Source organism: Phoenix dactylifera, unplaced genomic scaffold (assembly GCF_009389715.1).
Source record: "Phoenix dactylifera cultivar Barhee BC4 unplaced genomic scaffold, palm_55x_up_171113_PBpolish2nd_filt_p 000026F, whole genome shotgun sequence".
Classification (NCBI taxonomy): Eukaryota; Viridiplantae; Streptophyta; class Magnoliopsida; order Arecales; family Arecaceae; genus Phoenix; species Phoenix dactylifera.
In genome coordinates, this window is record NW_024067667.1 from 3,331,128 (window position 1) to 3,354,821 (window position 23,694).

Sequence of the window (23,694 nt, forward strand, 5' to 3'; positions counted from 1 at the left end):
TTATTGTTTTAAGCTCATCACCTATTCAATTAGATGGGCAAAAGAAAGAAAAAATGATGGAACAATTCATCTAATGGTAACGCTGATTTTGTTGAGCACCAGAATTGAAAACACTAACTCCAGAGTGCACCTTAAACGAAGAAAGAACATAAAATTCACCTCCAAGGGTCATAAGGAATCAACATATCTACACAAGACATCCATAGCAGGGGAACAACAGCATGTGATAGGTGCTTTACCTCAGCAGCCTCCATCAGGCGACCTTCATCCTTGTAAATAACTCCACAGTGAGTGAGGGCGCATGCATTCTGTGGATCCCGCCTAATGGCTTCCATGAAGCTCTCAAATGCTTGCCGTGTCATATTCTGCATCTGGAAGCATACTCCCTTGCCTATCAGGGCCTCCACATTGGTGCTGTCCTTTGCAAGGATGCTTTCATACAATGCAAGTGCATCTGGAAACTTGTTTCGCGATCGAAGGATGCTGGCATATGAGAGTGCATCTTTCCCTTCAAACCTCTTTTTAAGATGAGGAAGTTGGGTTGGGGTTACAACAGCATCGGACGAAGACCTCAGCCCTTTTAAGCACCCATTCTCTGATGCCACAGCATCGCCCTCTCTCCCATTACCAACATTCATCTCCGTCCATGCCATTCACTGCGCACTTCCAGTTCTGTTTCTGGAAACAACAGAGAACAAAAAAGGTGATACAGACAATCAATTCTTTTACCAGGAAATAGTACCAAAATCAAGTCTTTGAACTCGGAGTTAGATCTAAAATTCGGAAAACAAGCAGATAAATAACTATGTTTTCTGGCATCATGATCAAAAGACTAACTCAATACTTGCACTTAAGTAATTTAGGTGTTTCAATCTCCATTGATTAACAAAGAATAATAAAAAATTAAAAATTCATATTGTATGTTATCAAATATTCAACCTTGAATTCAAATCATACTCTTAAGGATTTTAGTAATACTGCCAGAACTTGAAAAAAAAAATGAGTTAGAGCTTGAATGCAGAACTTCACACTATACTCGCATCCGACCCTATCAACAAACAACTTCTAACACCTCCAACCAAAAAATACAGAGCGATCACAGCCCCCGCTTTGCTCGAAAAACAGACTAATTGAAAAAAGGAAGAAGACGTGCGTAACATCAGGGCTTCCAACAAGGCAACTATCGAACAGCTTCCATTCAACGCTTAATAAAACCAAAAAAAGGAAAAGGACAAACATATCAGAAAAAACACATAGAAACTTTAAAAATAGCTCCAAAAAAATGGTCCCAAAGCACGAGAGCTAATGCCGAAATCCAAAAATCGAAAATAATTCCTCAATAAACAACGAAGAAAGACACAGAGACAGAGTGACAAAGAGGCAAAGGAAAAAAGAGGGACTAGGGATTCGAAGCTCACATTGGCGGAGGAGTGGAGCGAGCCGGCGGAGAGAACTCATCGTGACGGCGCTTGGAGGGGCTCACAGGGAGGGGTTCGAATGACGAAGATGCGAGGGTTTTGGGCGCGAGGCGACGGATGGGGAAGAGAGAGAGAGAGAGAGAGAGAGAGAGAGAGAGAGAGAGGTAGAGAGGAGGTCTTTTGTTTGGCTTTCTTTTCCTTCTCGCTTTCTCTTCTCCCTTTCTACTACGGCCTCCCTTTATATTTATATATTCTTGGCTCCTGATAACGGGGAGTACGGGGGGCGTGTCGGAGCCTCTTTTCTTTTTCTTTCGTTCGCCCGTCGACGCCAACTCGTGCCCTCACCTCTCGCCGACACGGGGCCCTCTCTCTCTCTCTCTCTCTCTCTGCGCGCGCGTCCGTTAACCCCAAGGCTAACTTATAAAAGAATTTTTTAATGATTATTCTTCTAAAAATTCAAATTTATGTAAATATTTTTTAAAAATTTATATTTATTTTTATATTCTAGTAAATAATTTTTCTAACATCATTAATAAAAACAATATTATTTTAATTAAAAATAAAATAGAATTTTGAAATTACTTTTTGTTCTCCATCACGATCGTCTTATAAATATATTTTTTTGCACATCTACTCATTAAGGATATTTTAGTTATTTTAATTTGATACCATTAATTTTTAACGGTGTTAGATAGCATGAGTATATTTGTAAAAATAAGGATAAAAAAAAGACTAAAATAGCAAAACAAGTGTTTTACAAGGGTATGCATGTAAATATTAATTTTGGGAGGATATTAATGTAAAAAAAAAAATCTTTATAAAAACACCACGTTTGTGTTCACTTCGATTATGATTTTGCCACCCTTAACTTTGCTATTTACCGCTTGATATATAATGGCGGTTCCGAATATCAAAGCCCACCATGTATATAAGACAGAAGTAAAGTGGAAACTTTTTTTCCATCTTACAGCAAACCTAAACTATATATGTATTAGTAGATACGATCGGTGCACTATACATATATGAACTGAGATGTTGATTTATCTTGGTCAATACAAGAGTTGGAAATTTTGATTTGGTGAAGATATCCTAATATCATACGAAGATATGCTACGAGCATAAAAGAAATATCTTTTCACTTTTAAGATATACTAATATCTTAACCGATATATATGATAATAAATTAAAGTATAAATAATAAAGCTAATGTAAGATTGCCGGTCTTAATATGTATTGTTAAGAGATTTTATGATAAGATACGGTAAACTAATTGAAAATATTAGTTGATATATTGATACAGCTAATATCCTAGAAGAAATTTTTATATTATTTTATATAATCAGAACTGGTATTTATACCTTCAATCGGCTTAAATTAATATTTTCATTCAAACAAAAATGGTGGCCAGAGATAGGTAAATCTATATCATCATGCTCTCTTTTCAAAGTTATGGATTTCTTATGTTTTTAATGTGATTAAACATTTTCTTCTCCCACAAATTAATTAAAAATTAAACTAGGTTTAAGAATAAAATGGAGTTTGAGTGGGATAGCACTCTTTGACATGATTTTTGTAAGTATTTGTATAATCTAATGAATAATTTTAAAGAGGTTTTATATATATACTGTTGCAAAAATGCCAATTGCATATTTGTCTCTAGAAAGTTTCATTTTGCATTTTTACCTCCAATGCCAATTTACTTTGCAGATTTACCCTGCCGTCACCTTTGATCATTTGTCGCTATCTCGGACTATGGATGATATTTGTTAAATACCTATTGGGACCAAAAAGATGTTTATAGGACCATTTGATGGTTTGGTAAAAGCAAGCTTGGTTTCATGTCGAGATATGTGCAAGACATATAAACAACAACAATACTATAACTCAGAATTTTTTTCCTTCTCTTCAATTATGGGTTCTTGCATGTGATGATATAATGGTGAATAAACCTAATCCAAATCGTGTCCTCACACATTATCTTGAAAGGTTTCAATTTAAGTGTGTCTAAATATATATTGGCTTGAAAGAACTATTTGTCTATTGATTACCATATTGTCTCTTTTTTCTTCTTCAATGCATTATTAATTATTGATTGTTTGGAAGTATCTTATCAACTTTAGCTTACTGTTTGAAGTATGTCTCCAAAGATCTTATATTCTAGATTTTTTTTTGCCTAGGGCAACATATTGAAATGTTGATAAGGAAGCCTTGCTTGTCATTTTAATTTTATTTTCTAAAATTTACTTCTAGACTTCTAACTTCACTTTCGAGACACTTTTGTTCAGCTTCATATTTTTCTCTTCCAATTCTTCTTTCATTTTTTTATCCACCAATTTAAATTTTTTAGGACTCGTTTGGTCACGGGAAGAGGAGGGAGAAAGTGGGATCAATGGAAAAAAAGAAATGCCCCATATTTGGTTGGAGTTTTAAAGAAGAGAGGTGAAAAAGTAATTTTCTCATAGGAATAAGATTTCCATATTTTATGGAATAGAAAAATCCATGTGGGATTTGGAAAGCCTAATTCCCACCTGCTGAAAATTGAAGTAATTTTTTTTTCAAAAGTACCCTTAAGATTTTAGATAGAATGGTGTAAGGATTCCCTTTATTAAGTGCATAACATATATTTTACATAGCTTTTATAGGAAAGTAGATGCTCAACAAACATAACCCACTCTGGAATGTAAAGTTTTTTTATGGTCAACCAAACATGCAAAACCAAATATGCAAAAACTACTTTTCTAAGCACCATAAACCTAGGTATCAACTTTTTAGAAAAAATATTCCAATGAAAAAAAAAAAATCCACAAGCCAAATGAGTCCTTAGGATTTTGACCACAAAACATCCCTCAGTATATTTCAATATCTCCTTCCTTATATTTGGTGGGACCTTTTGACAGATACAAATATTTCCATCAATCCTAGAAAAGTATTATGATGACATATACCTCCACTAGTAACTCTACTATAGAAGTCATGCCTTACAAAAGTATATTCCCATATTTCTAACTTGGATCCATGCGTTTTGGTTTATTTTGTGCATTGCTACATAAAGCCAACACAAAGATTTGCTAGATAAAGAAAGAAAATGAATAATGAAGTCAATTAATAATTGTATCTTACAAATGCATATATAAACCACACAAAAACAAAAACCATTCAACATGTAATGACTCCATACAACAAGATAAGTGGAATCAAGTAATAAACAGATAAAAGTAATAGAGAATAAAATGCAACAAGAATAATAGATAAAGAAATAAGAATAATAAACCAAAAAGTGGAAAATAGAATGCAACATGAAAAATACTTAAAAAACTATGGAGTAATAAAAAAATAAAAAAATAGCAAACAAATACATAGGGTAAAAAGGGAGAAAATAGGAAAAAAATGCAGGAACAAGGGATAAAGATGAAAGGGAGAGGAAAATAGTAAGAAGAACAAATGAAACATGGGTAAAAATAGAAAAAAGAGAAACAATAGAAAAAAAATGGATAAAATAAGTGAAAGAGTATGAAAAGGAGAAGAAAAGGATAAGAGAAGATGAAGAAAAGGACTAGAGGAGAAAAAGTGAATAAATAACAAAAAAAGAGAGAAAATAAGAAGAGGAAGTCAAATGTGAAAAATAGATTAGTTGAAAGAGAGAAGGGAATAAAATAGAAGAACATGAAAGAAGAAAAGAAAAGAAGAGGTGGAAATGTTGAAGGGGAAAGAGACGGAAGGTGCTTGTGGTAATTCCAAAGAGACTGGAGAAAATGCTGAAGCTTGCCATGACAAGGACATTGATCAAGAGAATGAATGGGAGCAGCTGAGGAGGAAAAAAGTGCTTTATTTATTGAGAAGCATTTAGCATAAAAAAATAGTAATTGAAAACTGATTTGCAAAAAAATAATAATTGAAAACTGATTTGCAGTGCTCGAGGGCAAGAGTTAGTGTCCACTCTCTCGCATCTCTTCTTTACAAAAAACTTCCAAAAGCAAAAAAAATAAGCCAAGCATTAAGAGATTGCACATATTGAAAGCAAAAGTATTTTATTCATTGAGAAGCATTCAGCACAAGACAATCACCACTTCAAGAGCATTGATTGAAGATTTTCTGAAGTGCACAACAAAGAGAGCCTCTTAATCTAAAAGAACTTTATTGGTTTTATTTTTCCTTAGTAAGGAGCATTTATTGCATTCATTATACTTTCATTTTTTATCTTTATACTTGTGGGTGACAAGTTTCAGATGTGCTGAAATTTGGCGAAAGATCGATATATATCTTAAAATGAAGTGAATAAGGCTTGCTTGTGCCTGAAAAATGAATAGCTAGCTTGGGATAAGCAAAGATTATTGGCCGATGGTATCCGACGTTTGTAATCGTTTGTGAATGATTAGTAAATTGAAATTTTTAAGTAGGGAGCTTGGGCAGTGGATGTAGGTATTGGGTTTGGCACTGAACTATTATAAATCACTTGTATTTGTGGTTTCTTAATTGTTTGTCTTGTATATTTTATTTTTTACATTGTTTACAGCTTGTACTTATCATTGCACATCACATACACATTTGAAAGTTATTTTTTCGCGGCACATACCAGTAAAATTTTGAAAAAATCCAATTCATCTCCCTTCGTGTGTTGCTTCACTGGGCAACAAATATTATCTTAGAATGTATGTTTATCCTGACCTTATGCATGGGTTTTGCCATACCGCAAAGGGGGTAGAGATTGAGCTAGATTACTATGTTTTGGGATGTATTCTTCATATGCTCGATAATGCTGCACTCTTGGATAGGTTGGAGGAGAAGAGCATCGAGCTTCAGTGCATTTTGACTAAGGAGGATATCTTAGAGTATAAGAAGGTGGAGGCAAATCAGCTGACCATTGAGATGAGGTTTTTCACCACATTGTGAGTGGGATTTTCTTCCCCAAAATGGAAAGATTTTTTTTTTCTAAGAGGGACATATGCATTATGTTCCATATGATCAGAGGAATTCCTTTGGGTTTACCCTCTTTGATGATCCAGTAGATACACGGGGCTATGAGTCGGTCAAAAGCCATATTGCCTTATGAATGGTACTCACTCTTGTGTTTAGATAATACGATGTTGATTTTGAGGGTGAGGCTACATGTGAGCTTATGTACTCTTATATCTATAACGATCGGACGCTATATTATATGAGATAGTCTAAGATAAACAATTGTTGGGTTAAAAGTCGAGGACCTAGCAGAGATGATGGAGATGATGAGGAGGATGGAGCTAAGGTAGAGGCACCATCATCACCATAGAGAGAGGCCCAATGGACCCAGTCAGGAGTTTTCATATTCTATAGAGTAGGGTGTTGAACCTTCCATTGTTAAGGGTAAGTCAGAGTAACAGACAGCGACAAAGTTGCACACATTTGATAGTTTCGGGAGAGACATCACTGATGTATTTTGGTTTGAGTCTCGGACCCCACTAGCCAGAGGGAAGCTCAAAATCGACATCCTTAAGGCTAAATGATGTTCAACTCCAGATCATCACTAAGCAGGTGGCTGCTATATTGCTATCTCCCAGAGCACTGATGCAAGGGAAGAGATCAGAGGGTTCTTCCATGGCATCATCATTGAATATGTCAATCATTCCTTATGCTTCCACGGTCACTCAGATATTGATCGAGACAAGTAGCTCGATCTGATCAAGATGAGAGCATTCAGTTATTAGAGCTGATAGTAGAGGCTGGGAGACTTTGAGGCTTAATCAAGTCTAGCATTTGGCAGTTGCATAAGGAGATGAGAGGCTCGAGTAACTCAGTCATATTAGGGATTGCTTCTCTTCTTCAATCTATGGGTAGATTGTTCGAACAACTTGAGGCCCTTACTGCTTCTATTAAAGCTTCAGCAGCTCCTAAGACTTCCACTATCTTTATTAGGCCTCTTAGTTAGCCCAATCAACCTACTTATCGTCATTTCCAGCTATCTACTTCTAGGCCTTCTCGTGCCTTTACCGGTGTTGGACCTTCTAGAGGACTTGAAGCCAGAGAATTGGTCCCTCATCTAGATCGTCTTCTCATCCGGAGATATCTTCTTCATTTGACGAGCTTTTTGCTTCTAGATTTAGGCCTTATATATCTTGGATGTATGTATATGACTTTATTTTGGTGTCACGTTTGGATATGTATCATGGATGATTTTGTGGATGATATGTATTATGGATGACTCTATATGTTATGCACTATCTTTTTATCCTTATTGGATCTTATCTTCTTTATCTAATATCCACCCTTTTGTGCTATGAATGGATTTCTTTGATTAATGATGTCAAAATAGGGGAGTATATGTAATGAGGTATAAGTAGGTACAAATGCATGATATGATATAAATGTACCATATATATTTTGACTAATATATCATATATGCCATATATGCTCTGATATTATTGTATATTTATATGCTCTACCATTATTGTATATCCATGTTCTTACACTGATATATGTTTTGATACTATGGTATGATTCATAATCTAATATTGACACCGCTGCTTTGATGCAATATGATAAAATAGTTAAATATTCTATTATATGTCTTGCATGTGCCATTATCAATACTTAGATGCTCTACTAATGATGTATAGTCATGCTTTGATAACAATGCTTAGAGGCTCTATGGTATGATTAACATGCTTTGACACAATGATTTGATGTTCCATTATAGGTTTAATAGGATGTTCTAATGCAATATATGCTCCAATTCGGAATGTTCCGATGCCTGTTAGAAATAGCGTATCATATAAACTTAAGAGTATTTAAGCTCTACTTTACTATGATACATTACATGATAGTAGACAAAATATCGACAAGCACACTTCGCTTTATTCTACTTATACTCAATATTTTGTCATCATCAAATAGGGAGAGATTGCTGACCGAAAGAATCGATTTTGATGATTATAAAATAATTGAATAGGTTACTAACAGTTATGCATTGGAGCAGTTTAAGTTATTTTTCAAGAAAGCCTTAGAAGCTTGAACATTTGGAGAACCATAGGAAAGCTTAAAGAAACAAATTGTCAAAGTTGGAGATAACTTTGAAGTTGTTCGGAGGCTTCTGCAACATAAGAGTTGACTTTAATAGGTTAAAAATCGACCCCTAAATGCTCACCGGTTAAAATAAAGAGATTATAGCTTTCTGAGCATCAGGAGTCGATCCTAGAGCCTTAGGAGTCAACTCCTAGATTAACTCTTGCATCTGAGAGTCATCTAGCATGTTTAGCATAAAGTAGGTGTCAACCCTAGGGTCAACCCCAGATGTGCCATAGGTAGGAAACAGAGGGATGTGTTTTTTTGGTCCCATTAGGAGTCGACCCTAGGGTCGACCCCAGGGTCGACCCCTTTATTCTATCAGGTCTAATGGCTATTTTTTAGTATAAATAAAGAATATTAAATGCATTCCAACTACTCTTCAATGGTATTCAATTGCTAGTATCCACTCTCCAGCATCTTTTCTTCATAAAAGAACTATGAAAAGCAAAAGAAACAACCCAAGCTTTGAGAAATTGAGTATATTGAAAGCAAAAGAGCATCATTCATTAATAAACATTTAATACAAGCACAACCAGCACTTTAAGAACATTGATTGAAGATCTCCATTTAAAGTCCACATCAAAGAGAGTCTCTTCTGGTAAATCTAAAAGAGTTTTATTGGTTTTATTTATGCTTGTTAAGGCATTCATTTTATCATTGTTCTTTCATTGTATCTTTTTGTACTTGTGGGTGACTAGTTTTAGGTGTGCTAAAAATAGGAGAAAGATTGATCCGTACCTTAAAACATAGTGTATAGGACTTACTCGTGCCTGAGAAATGAGTGGCTAGTTTGAGATAAGCTAGGATTCTTGGTCGGTGGTATCCGATATTGGTAATTATTATTTATTAGTGGATTAAAATTCTCAAGTAGAAAGCTTGGAGAGTGAATGCAGATGCTGCATTTAGCACTGAACTACGATGAATTTTTTATGTTTGTGATGCCTTGATTGTTTATTTTATACATTTTATTCTTTACATTTTTTACCATTTATACTTGTTATTGCACATCACATACATTTTTGAAATTTATTTTTCCGCTATATGTAATCAGTGATTTGAAAAATCCAATTCACCTCTCCTTTTCGGTTGCTTCTCTAGGAACATGTATCTATAAAACAGGTATAATTGTCTATGAAAATAACACACAAGCATGTACTAAAGAGTAATGTTTAAAAAAAACAAGAATCCTACACATGCTCTACATGTTAGGAGAAACGGGATGCAAATACCAGCTTAATCATATCACCATCTTTTCTAACTTCTGAGTTGCCTTCCGAGAAAACTATAGGGATTTGAGAAGCTAGTGCCAACCATTAGGGCCTTCTACAGTCAGACTTTGATATTGGACTCTTATAAATTGCAGGTTAATTATATTGGGACTCTAAAAAAGTGATAAACGTCATATTTCCTTTCTCATGCTCCTAGCTACCTAATCAATTTTGGAGTCTCAAGAAATTGGTTCACTAGAACTACACCTAATACTCCCCTATCTTTTGGATATAGACTAAGAGAAACAAACAAAATGCACCGAGCCAATTGAGGGGCAAGTAGAAATTGGCTGTCAGCGTGCTGATCCCTTAACATGTGACAGATCCTGCCTTGAGGACATGCAGCTTTCTAGGCCTTGTGAGTTGCCGTGCCTTCTGTACATTTCTCTCTTTTTCTTTCACCAATGCATACTTCACAAAGTGCTCTCACTGTTTAAAGGTCCAGCATTATTGAAAAGTGCTAGTAGAGTGGGCTACGAACCATGTAACTGTTCATGTACTTTTATTAAAGTGTCTCTCTTTTTGTCATCAAGGCTTAATGGGTTCTTAATGGAATTGCATGGAGAGTGATGTATTTTGGAGTTAGTACCACCTTGTAGAAGTTTGGCATCTTCATCAGTACTTGAAAATTTTGAAGTCCCCGTAATTGTTTCTTTGTAGCAAGTTCCATATATGTAGCACTTCTCTAGTATTTACAGTTCTACTATAGCATAGTTTTAAACAAAGGAAACTATACATATGCAATTTTTTTAATGTAAGTTGGTTATCTAATATGGCACTTTAGAGTGGTATTTATATATACAACATGATTGTCACAAGTTCTTTTTTTTTTTTTTGATAAAAGGGGAAGCATTACCACCCAAATTTATGGAAGAGATTATTTACAAGAGCAAGGAGAGAGGCTCAGAATGTTCGGGGAAGAAAAGGTAAGAGATTACAGGGATTGTGAGGTTCTAAGATGGATTCTATCAAGCTAATCAGAACATAAGAAATACAGCATAGAAGAGAGACATGGAACTGATTTGGAGACGCAGATTTGTGTGTGCCACATTCAGCACTCCAACTTTTAGCATCATTCACAGCAGCAATGCAATGAGAAGCGAACTGAAAGACATGACCATGGATCTAATGCAGAGGATAACCAAAGCTGCAGCATGAGATTTCAGAGCTTGATACACCCCAGTGTTTTAATCTTCCAGAAGATCATTGGGCAAATATTGATCTTGGCCCATGTAACTCTTTCTCCTTACAGAGCACTGACCAGCCAAGGTCGAGATCGACGCCAGCCTCCCTCTGGTCCCTGGCACACTGGTCCAATGGGGGAAGAATAGGTTCTGGCAGGCCTTCGTTTACGAAGACCTGCCGAGCCTTTGCTACCTCTGTGCCCGCACCGGTCATCAGGCCGGGGAATGCCGATTTTGCGAGGCGGACGGGAGATCGATCCCGGTGTTCAATGAAGATCCTGGTGGTCCTTCGTCGTCTACGAGGGGAAACTCACCCGGGGGGAGCAAGCCGCGAGTCTTCGGCCCATGGATGACCTCTTCTAGGTTTCCGGCACAGCGAGGAGGCGGTGGGGCTAGGGTTCCGGTGAGGCCGAAGGGGACGACGACTCCCCGCACCGTGCCGACTTGGGAACCGGTCCATACCGACTCGGGCCCGTGTCCAGCCAAGGGAGGGGCGAGTGAGCCTCAGTCCTCGCCGGACTCCGAGGGCTGGCGGAAGCCTAAGAAGGTCGCTCGGCGCGTCTCGCCGGCGAAGGGAGCGGAAGGCGTCGAACCGGTGCTGGGCGGGGCGGCGACACTGATGCAGCGGTCCGAGTCGATACCGAGTCTAACTCGGCAAGGAGCGGTCCAAGCCCAAGTGGGCCCGGTCCGGACCAGGGTTTGTGATCAGGGGCTTGGGCTGGGCCCTCTCAATCTGAAGAGTGGACCCAGCCTAATGAAGCGGGCCAGAAGCCCCTCAAAGCGGCGGGGGGCCCTCGGGCCGGAGCGCGGCCTGGGTCGGGACCACTCGGCCCCCCTGTGCCCGGGTGCTTCGTGCCGGATGTTCGTGTGCCGGAGGATGGGGCGGTGAACAAGAATGGTGACCGGCGGCGCTTCAGGAGTCGGAGCGCGTCTCCGGCGGTCGCGGAAGGTTTGCGAGGTGGGAGGCCTGTCGGCCGGGGCGGCAAAGGTGGCTGTATCCGGGAGCGACCTTCTGTGGATCCAGTCTCTCGACGGGGGTTGGCGGCGTGCGGTGGAGAGGGGGGTCTGCCTCCGGTGGTGCCAGGCGGGGTGGATGCTCGGGCGGTGGACGAGCTCGGGCGAGGTGGTCTCCCGCTAACGGAGGTCGGGCCATCTCCCAGTTCAGTCCGCGGAGGTACCAGGGTTGGTGGAGGGACCGAGACCGTGCGGGATGAGACGTTGGTTACTCCCACAGACGGCTCACTTGGGAAGAAGGCCCTGGGTGTGGTGTCCATAGGGGGAATGGCAGAGAAGCCCAGGGAGATGGAGGTTCAAAGTGAGCTTGTGAGCACCGGGCATCCACGTGAAACGGCACATGAAGATTTGGTACACAAGTTGAAGGTGGTGCTTGAGATGGCCGGGCCGGAAGAGGGTGCGGCGTGTGGCAAGGAGGGAGGGCTGCAAGACCCCGAAGGGGTGGCCACGCATCAAAACTCCCAAGTGAAGTTATGAAGGTTCTTCTTTGGAATTGTCGGAGAGCGGGGAAGCCTTCCTTCCGGCCGGCCTTCCGAAGGTTAGTGAGTTTGCACGACCCAGATGTTTGTGTTTTGCTTGAGACCCGACTGTCGGGATCCAGTTTGGAACGAGCTAGGCGTGCCATTCCGCGGTCATGGGGGACATATGCGGTGGACTCTCGGGGCCTCTCAGGAGGCATCATGGTGTTATGGAGGCTGGGGGGTGTTGGTTTTGATGTTTTCCATAAGTGCAACCAACAGGTGATCCTGGTTATTTCTGAGGGGGCCGGGCCTCCGTGGGTCATTTTAGCCACATATGCCAGTACAGATTATCGGGAGAGGAGACTCTTGTGGGAGGAGGCCACCAACATCATTCAGCTGGGCCACCCTGTGATGATGGCAGGGGACTTTAATTGCATTGACAGCCCGGAGGACAAGAGAGGGGGTAAGGTCTTCTCCAACAATATTGAGGTCAGAGAGTTCCAGGACTTTACACAGTCCAATGGGCTGGCTGATCTTGGTTTCACTGGCCCGCGCTTCACTTGGTGCAACAACAGGCTGGGGATGGCACGTGTTTGGGAGCGGATTGACCGAGTGTACGCGACGCCCAGTTGGCTTCAGAGGTTTCCGGATTTCTTGGTGCGCCACCTGCCCAGGATTGCTTCTGACCACTGCCCAGTATTGGTGAGTACCTCTCATACCTTTCCCGTTCATCCTCCTTTTCGTTTTGAGAAATTATGGCTGTCTTACCCACGGTCGTGGGAGGTGGTGAGAGAGGTGTGGCAGATGCCGGTTAGGGGGGATGTGATGTACAGGGTGACCCGGAAACTTGAGCTGACTAGACGCCGTTTGCAAAGGTGGAATAAGGAGGAGGTGGGGAATATTTTCAGGAGGGTGGAGGAGATAGAGGCATCCATTACTAGGCTTCAGGCACTTGAGGACAGAGGGGGTGGCCTTTCAGAGGTGGATCAGGGGGAGCTCAGGGGGCTACTGGCTAGACATACCTCCCTTTTGAGGCAGCAGGAGGTGTTTTGGAGGCAGAAGTCCAGGGTTCAGTGGATCAGGGAGGGGGATCGGAATACCAGTTTCTTTCACCAGTCGACCATCATCAGGAGACATCGGAACCGGATTGGCCGGATTAGGGACAGTAGTGGGCGGGTGTCTGAGGATCAGGAGACAGTCAGGAGGATATTGGTGCAGTTTTTTCGGGAGAGATGGACCGAGTCAGGAGGCACATATGGAGGAGCTTGCGGACCGGCACCAGGGAGGCAGGTATCAGTGGAGGAGAACGCTGCTTTGGTTAGTCCAGTGTCCGGGGATGAGGTACATGCGGCCCTTTGGTCTTTGGGCGAGGACAGAGCCCCGGGGCCAGATGGTTTTCCCCCTATCTTTTTCAGGAGGTACTGGCACATAGTTAGACAGGAGGTGATTGCGGCAGTCCAGCAGTTTTTTGTGTCGACAGAGATGCCCGTGGAGTGGAGGAGGACCTTCATTACACTGATTCCGAAGAGACAGGACCCTATTGAGTCGTGCCACTATAGACCGATCAGCTTGTGCACCACCCTGTATAAGGTGGTGGCGAGGGTACTAGTCCAGAGGATGAGGGGTATCCTACCCAGACTCATTTGCCCTGAGCAGGGGGCTTTTGTTGGGGGGTGTTCCATTTCGGATAACGTCCTCATTGCTCATGAGTTCATGGCTGACCTCCAGAAAGCGCCTAAGAGCAGGTGCTTAATGGGAGTCAAACTCGATATGGAGCGAGCATACGACAGGATGAGATGGGAGTTCGTGCGGCGATGCTTGGAGGGGTTTGGATTTCACCCGCAGTGGGTCAGATGGGTGCTCGGTTGTATACTGTCCCCGTCCTTTGCCTTATTGTTTAATGGCTCACCATCATGTTTCTTCGAGTCGTCAGTAGGAATGAGACAGGGCTGCCCTTTGTCACCACTTCTGTTCATTCTATGTGCAGATTCTCTGTCCCGTGCACTCAGACTGGCTGTCCATGAGCAGGAGTTGGAGGTCTATGGCCCAGGGGCCGGGACGGCCAGGGTTTCGCATCTACTATTTGCTGATGATTGTATACTGTTAGCCCGCGCGACGAGCAGATCAGCCCGGGCCATCAGCCGGATCTTGGGGGCATACCGTGGTGTATCGGGGCAGCTGGTTAATCTGACCAAGTCTGCCATTTTCTTTAGCCCGAAGACTGACCATGGTGCGAGGCAGTCTATTATGAGCCTCCTAGGGATTGGAGAGCAGGTGGGGACCCTTACATACCTTGGGGTGCCTATTACGGGACGTCGGCTACGACGGAGGGAGTGTACATCTATGGAGCAGAGCATCACCCACCGTCTGGAGGGCTGGCAGGCGGGTGCACTATCGATGATGGGCCGAGTCACCTTGGTACGGTCAGTGTTGAGCTCTATCCCCATTTATTTGCTCTCCAACACCCTGGTCCCTCTCGTTGTGATCCGGGGATTGGAGAGGATGTTTCGCACGTTCATCTGGGGACGGCGGGGAGGCAGAGACGGTGTTCACCTGGTGGCTTGGGAGTCTATTTGCCAGCCGACCGACAGGGGAGGACTTGGTGTTCATTCACTGGTCGAGCGGAGGGAGTTATTGGCGACCAGATTGGCCGCCAGGTTTATTCTAGAGCCTGAGGGCCTTTGGGGCTCACTACTGAGGGCGAAGTATGGGGATCCTGCCCCCCACTACGCCCTACGCTCTGGCCGTGGAGCTTCTTTTATTTGGCGAGAGATCTGTGCTCGCGCCCCGGGAGTGTTGCCAGAGATCAGGTGGGAGATTGGGGATGGGCGGTCGATCAGCATTTTGGAGGACAGATGGCTGGCTGAGGTAGCTCTGCACGGGTGGCCTACTGAGATTGACCATGGTTGGATGGAGGGACGTAGAGTGTGTGCCTTATTTGTCCCGGGGGAGCGGAGGTGGGACACGAGTCTTGTTCGACAGGTGTTCGGGGAGCACCTTGCTGAGCGCGTCCTAGCTCTGCCGATCCCGGAGGGGGAGGCAGTGGATAGGAGGGTATGGAGCAGGACAGGCAGGACGACTGTGAGAGTTCGGGACCTTTTAGCGATTGGTAGAGGGCCCCCTGTGAGACAGATGGACTGCGGCTGGATATGGAGGATGCATATTCACCCCCGAGTGGCCTTGTTCCTGTGGAAGGTGGCTTGGGGGTGTTTACCTACTTGTGGGGTCCTGGCGAGACGGGGAGTGAGGGTCCCGGCCGGATGTGGAGCTTGTCAGGCGACAGAGGAGACCATCTATCATGTCCTGTTTGGGTGCCCGAGAGCTAGTCAGATATGGAGACATGCTTCCGCTCAGCCCGACCATAGGCAGTTGTGGGCGTCTATTGAGGAGTTCCTTCGTCATTTGGAGGCTTCGGTCCGGGGGTCTGTATACATGGAGAGGGGGACTCGTGATGCCTACCTGGCCTATCATTGTTGGCTGGGGAGGAATACATGGGTCTTCGATGGTGAGAGCCTCCATCCGAGGGTGGTGGCGGACCGAGCTCTACGGCTTGCGGCGGAGATCAGCGGCGCCAGTGAGGCTCCACCTACTGGGTTGGCGAGGGACATCTGGGGCCCCCATTCTGCTCTTGCAGCGTCCAGGACGATACTTGTATCCTGGGTGCCCCCACCCCCTGGCTTTCTCAAGGTGAACTTCGATGGCAGTGTATCAGCGGATGGGAGCTGTGGAGGTGTGGGATTCATTATCAGGGATCATGATGCCAGACTTGTGGCGGCAGGTGGACGCAGGATTTTTGGTTTATCAGTGGTGACTGCAGAGCTTCAGGCGGCCTGGGAGGGTATCTCCTATGCGAGGCGGGTACTTGGGGAGGGTCACATCCTTCTCGAGGGGGACTCGACCACGGTGATTGGGTGGATCCGGGGAGGGGGGTACTCAGTCGAGGACCGGCCGCTGCTTCACGATATCCGTAGAGCATTGGGGGAGTTTGTCTCTTACCAAGCCTCGCACGTATATCGGGAGGCAAACGGTGCGGCTGACTGGGTTGCTTCTTTCGCGGCTCATCATTCGGGAGACTTTCTTTGGGTAGACCACGAGGCTGTGCCTGCGTCTTTACGCAGTATTTTGTTTTCTGATTTTGTAGGCCAGCTTCACGCCCGTCGTGTGTGAGCGGCCGTTTTACCAAAAAAAAAAAAAAAAAAAAAAAGAGGCTAGTTGCTGCTGAGGCACAGACCAAAGGAGAAGCTCCTTTCTCTAGGAAAACTCTAGAGTTCCTTTCTTTCCAGATGATCCAAGATTGTCGTAGCAACATCACAAGTTGATAATCTGAAAATATGACTGCTCTATCAACAATAATATTGAAATTTAGGTTGAATTTTCTACAGTTCTTTATGAAATAAACTCTAAATATAGAGCATATAGAGTTTTTTTGAATAAATATTGCCTATCGTTATTAACCATGTGAGCATGTGCATGCATCTATCTGCACTTATTTCCTAAATGTTTCGTGACTGCGTGATGTAAAGGAGACAAATAGTAATGCAGCTGATTGGATGGTATCTTATATGGCAAACCATACGAAATCTACATTATAGATGTCATCGGCAGATCTTCCTATTCAATTTTTTTGATATTTTATTTTCCAATTTCCATAAATGTATTTATATTTGATTAATTTAAATCATCCGATTTACCAAAAAAAAAGGAGGCAAATAGCTTTTAGGAGAAATATAGCGAAACTTGCTGCATATTCATTAACAATGTCAAATATTTTAGGAGTCTCAATAAACAAGGAGATAGCCTTCTAAATTTGGAGGGGGAGGGGTATATAGTCTAATTCACATAATGACACTAACAGTTCAAATTGATAATTACTAAGGTCGGCCCTCAAAACTGGAGGCTACGAAAGCTTAATGCCTAAAATCTCTCTCTCTCTCTCTATGTGTGTGTGTGAGAGAGAGAGAGAGATTGTTATAGTGTAGGGAGGTTTTCCACATTACAAAGGTCTAAAAAAGCAACAACTTCAAGCATCAGCCATTACAAGAGAAAAGAAAGACGAGTGAAGATGTAATTGTTGGGGGAAGAACCCCCGTTATGCCGCTTTGGAGGCGCTTGGTCAAAAGGCGCTCGACTAAAGAGCGCCGACCAGAAGAGTGCCAAGTAGGGGCGCTCAACCAGAAAGGCGCTCCGACCAGAGCACCGATCAGAAGAGATCCAACCAAAGCGCCAAGCAGAGACGCTCGGCTAGAAAGAGCCGACCAGAGGACGCCGACCAGAAAAGCGCTCGACTAGAGAACGCCGACCAGAGAGACAAAAGAGCGCCAAATAGAGGCACTCGGTTAGAAGGCGCTCGCCCAGAGGGCGCCGATCAGAAAACACTAACTAGAAATGACCCTGCCACAGGGCGCCCCGCTGGGCGACCAGCTCGGCTCGCCTGCCGAGCCGATGCCTTAACCAAATATCCAATCTCCGCCTAACCTTTTAAAGGATTTGACGGCTAAATACACAACTCCACTATAACCTGCCACCATCTCTGAGCCGTCAAGGCACAAGATCTTCGCAGGTATTTGGCACGACCTATCATTAATGCATGAGACCCCCTCAAGTCTCCGATGCACTCAGTCATTTAATGAATACGGCTCAAGACGATCTCCGAGTCACTGAACCATCAAAGCGTATGGCTCTCCCTGATCGCCGGTTCGCTCGGTAATAAATGCACTTACCATCTACGAACCCCAGGCCCACTACGGCCGACGGTTCAACCACCCCAACGGGTCCGATCAACCGCGACAACTCCCTGACTCCGGTCTGATCCGGCCTTATTCTCCACCACACCATTAATGAGCCAAATCGTGCCCAATTATCACAAAAGAGGACAAATTCCCCTGTCACCTCCCAGGTAACATATCCTTCTATAAAAGGGAGCCTGGGGGGGAAAAGGAAGGGGGAGGAAAAAAACAAGTAAACAGCACAGACACAAAGGAACAGAACAATATTTTTCTCTTCTTTACTCTCTCCACATATTAGCCCCCTCTGACTTAGGCATCGGAGGGCCGGCGCCGGAAAGCCCGGCCATCGGCTTTTTTGCAGGACAAACGCCCCACTCCACAGGAGGACGCGGCCAAGCCGGCGCACCGCCGTCCGCCGTCCCGGCATTGGAGGCTCCTTCCCCTTCTCGGTTCGCGGCGGCCCCCGGGTCCAGAATTTCCAGCAACAGTTGGCGCTAGAGGAAGGGCCCCGAGTTGCTGCCATGAAACTAAGAAGTAAAGGGACTTCCAATGCCTCTCGACGTCCTCCGCCTAGTCCCGAACATTCTGTCCAAAACTCGCCGCCTCCGGCCGAGTCAACACCTCAAGTTCGGCCGGAGCAGTTTGATGCCCTGGTGCAACAGGTGCAAGCCTTGGCTACCGCTGTCCAAAGCTTGCAACCCAGGGGCATCCCAACGGCACTGCCTCCTCCGGCTCCAGTTCAACCGGAGCCCCCTACAAGCGGACTTCCCCTTCGAGGTCAGGACTCTCAAGTCCAGGCCTCCCTCTGGAGAGAGCATCCAGTCAGGGGCCATGGAAGATGGCCACAACCTTCAGAAGCTGAGTCGGTTCCAGGGCAACCTGCACCCGAGCGAACCGCTGCAGCGATCCTCCAGAATGATGAACTCGACAAGAAGGTCGAGAAACTGGAGCGCCAAATCCAGGCACTCCACGGGAGGAAATCGGGACGCGATGGCGACCTCGAGTTCACCACGAAGTCGCCCTTCTCCCCGGAGATTGAAGATGAACCGGTTCCACTACGGTTCAAGATGCCCCAGGTGGAGCCTTACAACGGCAAGACTGATCCACTTGACCACCTAGAAAGTTATCGGGTCTTAATGGCCCTACAAGGAGCCTCGGAGGCCATGATGTGCAAGGCTTTCCCAGCGACACTCCGGGGACCGGCCCGGCTTTGGTTTGCCGGGCTAAAGCCGAGCACTGTCTCCTCTTTTGAGCAGCTCGGCAGACAATTTGCTGGCAACTTTGCCGCCAGCCAACCCCAGCGGCGGACATTGGACTCCCTCCTTGATATCAAACAGAAGGAGGGAGAATCCTTTAAGGAGTATCTGGACCGGTTTACCGCTGCAACATGGGAGGTCCGGGAGCTTGACCATTCCATCGCCATGTCGGCACTAAAAACTGGAGCCCGGTCTTATAGGTTCCTCTTCTCTATTGAGAAGAATTTTCCCGCGGACCTCACCGAAATGCTTGTTCGGGCGCGGAAGTACGCCAAGGCTGAGGAAGCCGTGGCTGCTAGGCGGAGCGGGGCCGAGCCGGCCCCCAAGGGACAGAAAAGACGCCGCGAGGAGCGTGGCCAGCCCAGAAGCCCGTCCCCGCGACGAGCTAAGAATCCACCCCGCCTGAAGAGTCCACCCCGGTTGCGGGGACCGCCTCAGCAAAGGTCACCACTCCGCCCGAGATTCCCACTGCGGGCCCGTGCACCCGAAGGGAGGTATGAAAACTATACTCCCCTCAATGCTCCTCGGGCCGAAATCCTTATGGAGATTGAGGGTCGGGATTGCATCCGGCTCCCACCTTCGAAACAAGATTTCAGAACTCGGCGTGATCCCCGGAAGTATTGCCGTTATCATCGGGATCACGGCCATGATACCGAGGACTGCTACCAGCTCCGAAATGAGATCGAAGCACTCATCCGCCAAGGGGTGCTCGATCGGTTCGTGCAAAGCCGGCGCGGAGAGAAGAAGCCAGCCGAAGGAGCCGCACAGCCTGAAGGTTCGAATGCCAACAGGCCCATCGCCGGCATCATCAACACCATCCGAGGCGGGGCCTCGGCTGGAGAAGCTTCAGGAGAAGGAACCTCCTTGAAGCGCCTGCGCGCCTCAGAAGCCATCTCCTTCTCAGATGATGACCTGGAGGGAGTCGAAACTCCCCATGATGATGCCGTGGTCATCTCCATGATCATCAATAAATTTGATGTAAAACGCATCTTGATTGATAATGGAAGCTCGGCGAATGTTTTGTATTTTGGTGCCTATTGTAAAATGGGGATGACAAAAGAGCAGCTACGGAGGATGAACGCTCCGTTGGTTGGATTTACTGGGGATTCGTCCCAGTGGAGGGCGAGGTCGACCTTCTGGTCACAGCCGGGCTCGCCCCCCGTGAAAGCACCGTGGGGATGAGCTTCCTCGTGATACGCTTGCCCTCGGTCTACAACGCCATCCTCGGAAGGCCAGGTCTCAACGCCCTCCGAGCAATGGTCTCGACCCGCCACCTGCTCATGCGATTCCCCACCAGCCGGGGAGTCGGCAAAGTTCGAGGGGACCAAATGGTGGCAAGGCGGTGCTACTTGGCGACCCACAAGGCAAAACAACCCGCCGAGGCGCCTGTCCCCGCAGCTGACCAGCCCTCAACTAAGACTATGGAGGCACGGGTCAACCCGCAGAAAGAGCGGATGGAGCCTGGTGAGTTATTAATTCAAGTTCCTTTACGTGAGAACTTTCCTGAGCTAACTGTGCAGGTCGGCTCTGGCCTCAATGAGCATGAGAGGGGTCGCCTCGTAAATTTCCTGCGGGATAACATGGACGTCTTCGCATGGACGCCTGCGGATATGCCGGGGATAGACCCAGAGATCATGGTCCACCGGCTCCAAGTAAAGCCAACCTGCAAGCCCGTGCGACAAAAGAAGCGAGGCGCCGCCCTTGAACGACAGCGAGCAGCAGCCGAGGAGGTCAGCAAGCTCCTTGAAGCTGGCTTCATCCGGGAGATATCCTACCCGGAGTGGCTCGCCAATGTGGTCCTCGTCAAGAAAGCCAGCGGAAAGTGGCGCATGTGCGTGGACTACACCGACCTGAATAAAGCCTGCCCAAAGGACAGCTTCCCACTCCCCAGCATCGACCAGCTCGTGGACTCCACCTTGAGTCACGAGCTGCTGGCATTCATGGACGCCTTTTCCGGATACAACCAGATCCGCATGGCGCCAGAAGATGAGGAAAAAACAGCCTTCATCACCGATGGGGGAACCTACTGCTACAAAGTGATGCCATTCGGCTTAAAAAATACCGGGGCAACTTACCAAAGGCTGGTCAGCCGGATCTTCAAAGACCAAATAGGCCGAAACATGGAGGTCTATGTTGATGACATGCTGGTAAAAAGCAAGGTGGCCCAAGACCATATAGCCGACCTCAATGAAGCATTCTCTACACTCCGAAAGTACCATATGAAGCTCAACCCAGCCAACTGCGCATTCGGAGTCACCTCTGGTAAATTCCTCGGCTTCATCATTACACAACGGGGAATCAAGGCTGTTACGGGGGAACTCAGCCACCATGCCCCACGTGACCGGCACGCGCGCCCAAGAAGACTACAGCTGCCCCTTGATCCAGTAACCCGACCCCGAGTCGGATATCTTCGGCTTCGCAGCCCGACCCCGAGTCGGCTGCCCCTTGATCCAGCAGTCCGACCCCGAGTCGGATATCTTCGGCTTCGCAGCCCGACCCCGAGTCGGCTGCCCCTTGATCCAGCAGTCCGACCCCGAGTCGGATATCTTCGGCTTCGCAGCCCGACCCCGAGTCGGCTGCCCCTTGATCCAGCAATCCGACCCCGAGTCGGCAATCTCTCGACAACGACAGGCTGTTCCCCTGAAGCACGCCGCGACCCTCTGCTCCACTACTCCCTGCAACGGTCGTATCCGGCGCTGCTCCACGATCTCCTGTAACAGCCGTACAAAGCGGAGCTCCACTACGCCCTGTCATGGCCGTACCCAGCGCTACCCCACGACGCCCTGTAACGGCCATGTCAGTGGCAACTCCATCGTGCCACACGATGACCAACCCCCCAGAAGGACCCCCCAGCCTGGTATATATGCTGCTGGGGGGAGAAGGGGGGAGGTAAGCAAGAACTTCCAGTGCATTCTCCTACTGGCTACTATTATCTTTCCTTCTCCTCCAATCTCCTCTGACTTGATCGTCGGAGGGCCCCCACTACCCCAGTGGTGGTGCGAGGCTTGCTTGCAGGTTTTCCGGTGGAAAGTGGAGCGCAATCAACACCAACCAAGGCAACCCAAACGGAACCCCGTTCACACCGCTGTGCCAATCGTTCTCGGTTTGGACCACCAGCAACAGTTGGCGCTAGAGGAAGGGCCCGAATCTCAGAGCGATCGTAATGGCACGGCGAGGTGGTCGTGGAGCTTCCAATGCCTCCGGTCGCGGGGCCTCTCGCGCCTCCGGCCGGGAGGCCGCTGCGTCTCCAACACATTCTCAGCAACACTCCACCGTTCCACCCCCCATTCAGATGGTCGAAGCCGCTCAGTTCGACCAGTTAGCCCAGCAGGTTCGCACCCTCGCGGAGGCAGTGCAGAACCTGCAGGGTGTGATGTCTCGGGCGCCGCAGCGGGCCCAGGAGCCGCTGCTCCCTGAGCGCTCACCTGTCCTCCTCAACCCGCACTCCTTCCTCTCCCATGGGGAGGAGCGCCGGCGCGAGGAAGATTCTCGAGCACGGTCCATTCTGCCGGGACCTTCCCATCGGAGCTGCGCGGGGTACGAGAGGCGGGCCCGGGCGCGTTCCCAGACCCCCCAGTCCTCAAGGAACCTGCGCTCCAGTCGGTCCCCCTCTCGGTGCTCCTTGTCTCCCACCCATCGGTCGCGCTCCCTGGACCGGCGGGTGGACGATCTCCACCGACAACTCCAGGTCCTGAAGGGCCACTCCAAAGATCCCTTCGCCGACTTGGAGATCTCCTCCCAGCCGGCGCTTGCCTCGAGGATCCTGCGGACTCCGAATCCGCCGGGGTTTAAAATGCCGGCGATCGAGCCCTATGACGGGGCGGCGGACCCGCGGGATCACGTCGAGAGTTTCAGGACCCTTATGCTCCTCCACGGAGCATCAGATCCTCTCCTCTGCAAGGCCTTCCCGGCGACCCTCCGTGGCCCGGCAAGGGCGTGGTTCGCCGGCTTGGAGGCTAACTCAATCCAGTCCTTCGACCAGTTTACTCGCCTCTTCATCACCCATTTCGCCGTCAGTAGCCGGCGGCGACTGGTCTCCGACTCCCTCTTCGATATCCGGCAAAACGAGGGAGAAAGCTTGCAGGATTATCTTACCCGCTTCAACAAGGCTACGCTGGAAGTCCGGAACCTGAGCCAGGAAGTGGCTCTTTCAGCCCTGAAGCGTGGCTTCCGAAAGGGCAGACTCACCTTCTCCCTGGACAAACGCCTGCCGCGGAGCTTTCCGGAGCTGTTGTCCCGGGCGAACCAGTATGCGGACGCCGAGGAGGCGGCCGCCCACCGGAGCAAGGAGGCCGCCGAGATCCCTCCAAAGCTCGGGAAGAAAAGGCG

The 23,694-nt window shown here is 46.9% G+C and overlaps 1 protein-coding gene across 1 annotated transcript in view; it reads right to left on the reverse strand.

Moving 5' to 3' along the window:
* The window catches only part of LOC103718885 (probable UDP-N-acetylglucosamine--peptide N-acetylglucosaminyltransferase SPINDLY), a 28,688-nt gene extending 26,922 nt beyond the window's left edge, over positions 1 to 1,766 (reverse strand). Inside the window, exons 1-2 of the mRNA XM_008807886.4 lie at positions 1,419 to 1,766; positions 240 to 678 (exon numbers count right to left, since the gene is read on the reverse strand). Coding sequence (XP_008806108.2) covers positions 240 to 653 — 414 coding nt within the window. The 5' untranslated portion in view covers positions 654 to 678; positions 1,419 to 1,766. The remainder of the gene's footprint in view (positions 1 to 239; positions 679 to 1,418) is intronic.
* Positions 1,767 to 23,694: the final 21,928 nt, after the last annotated feature.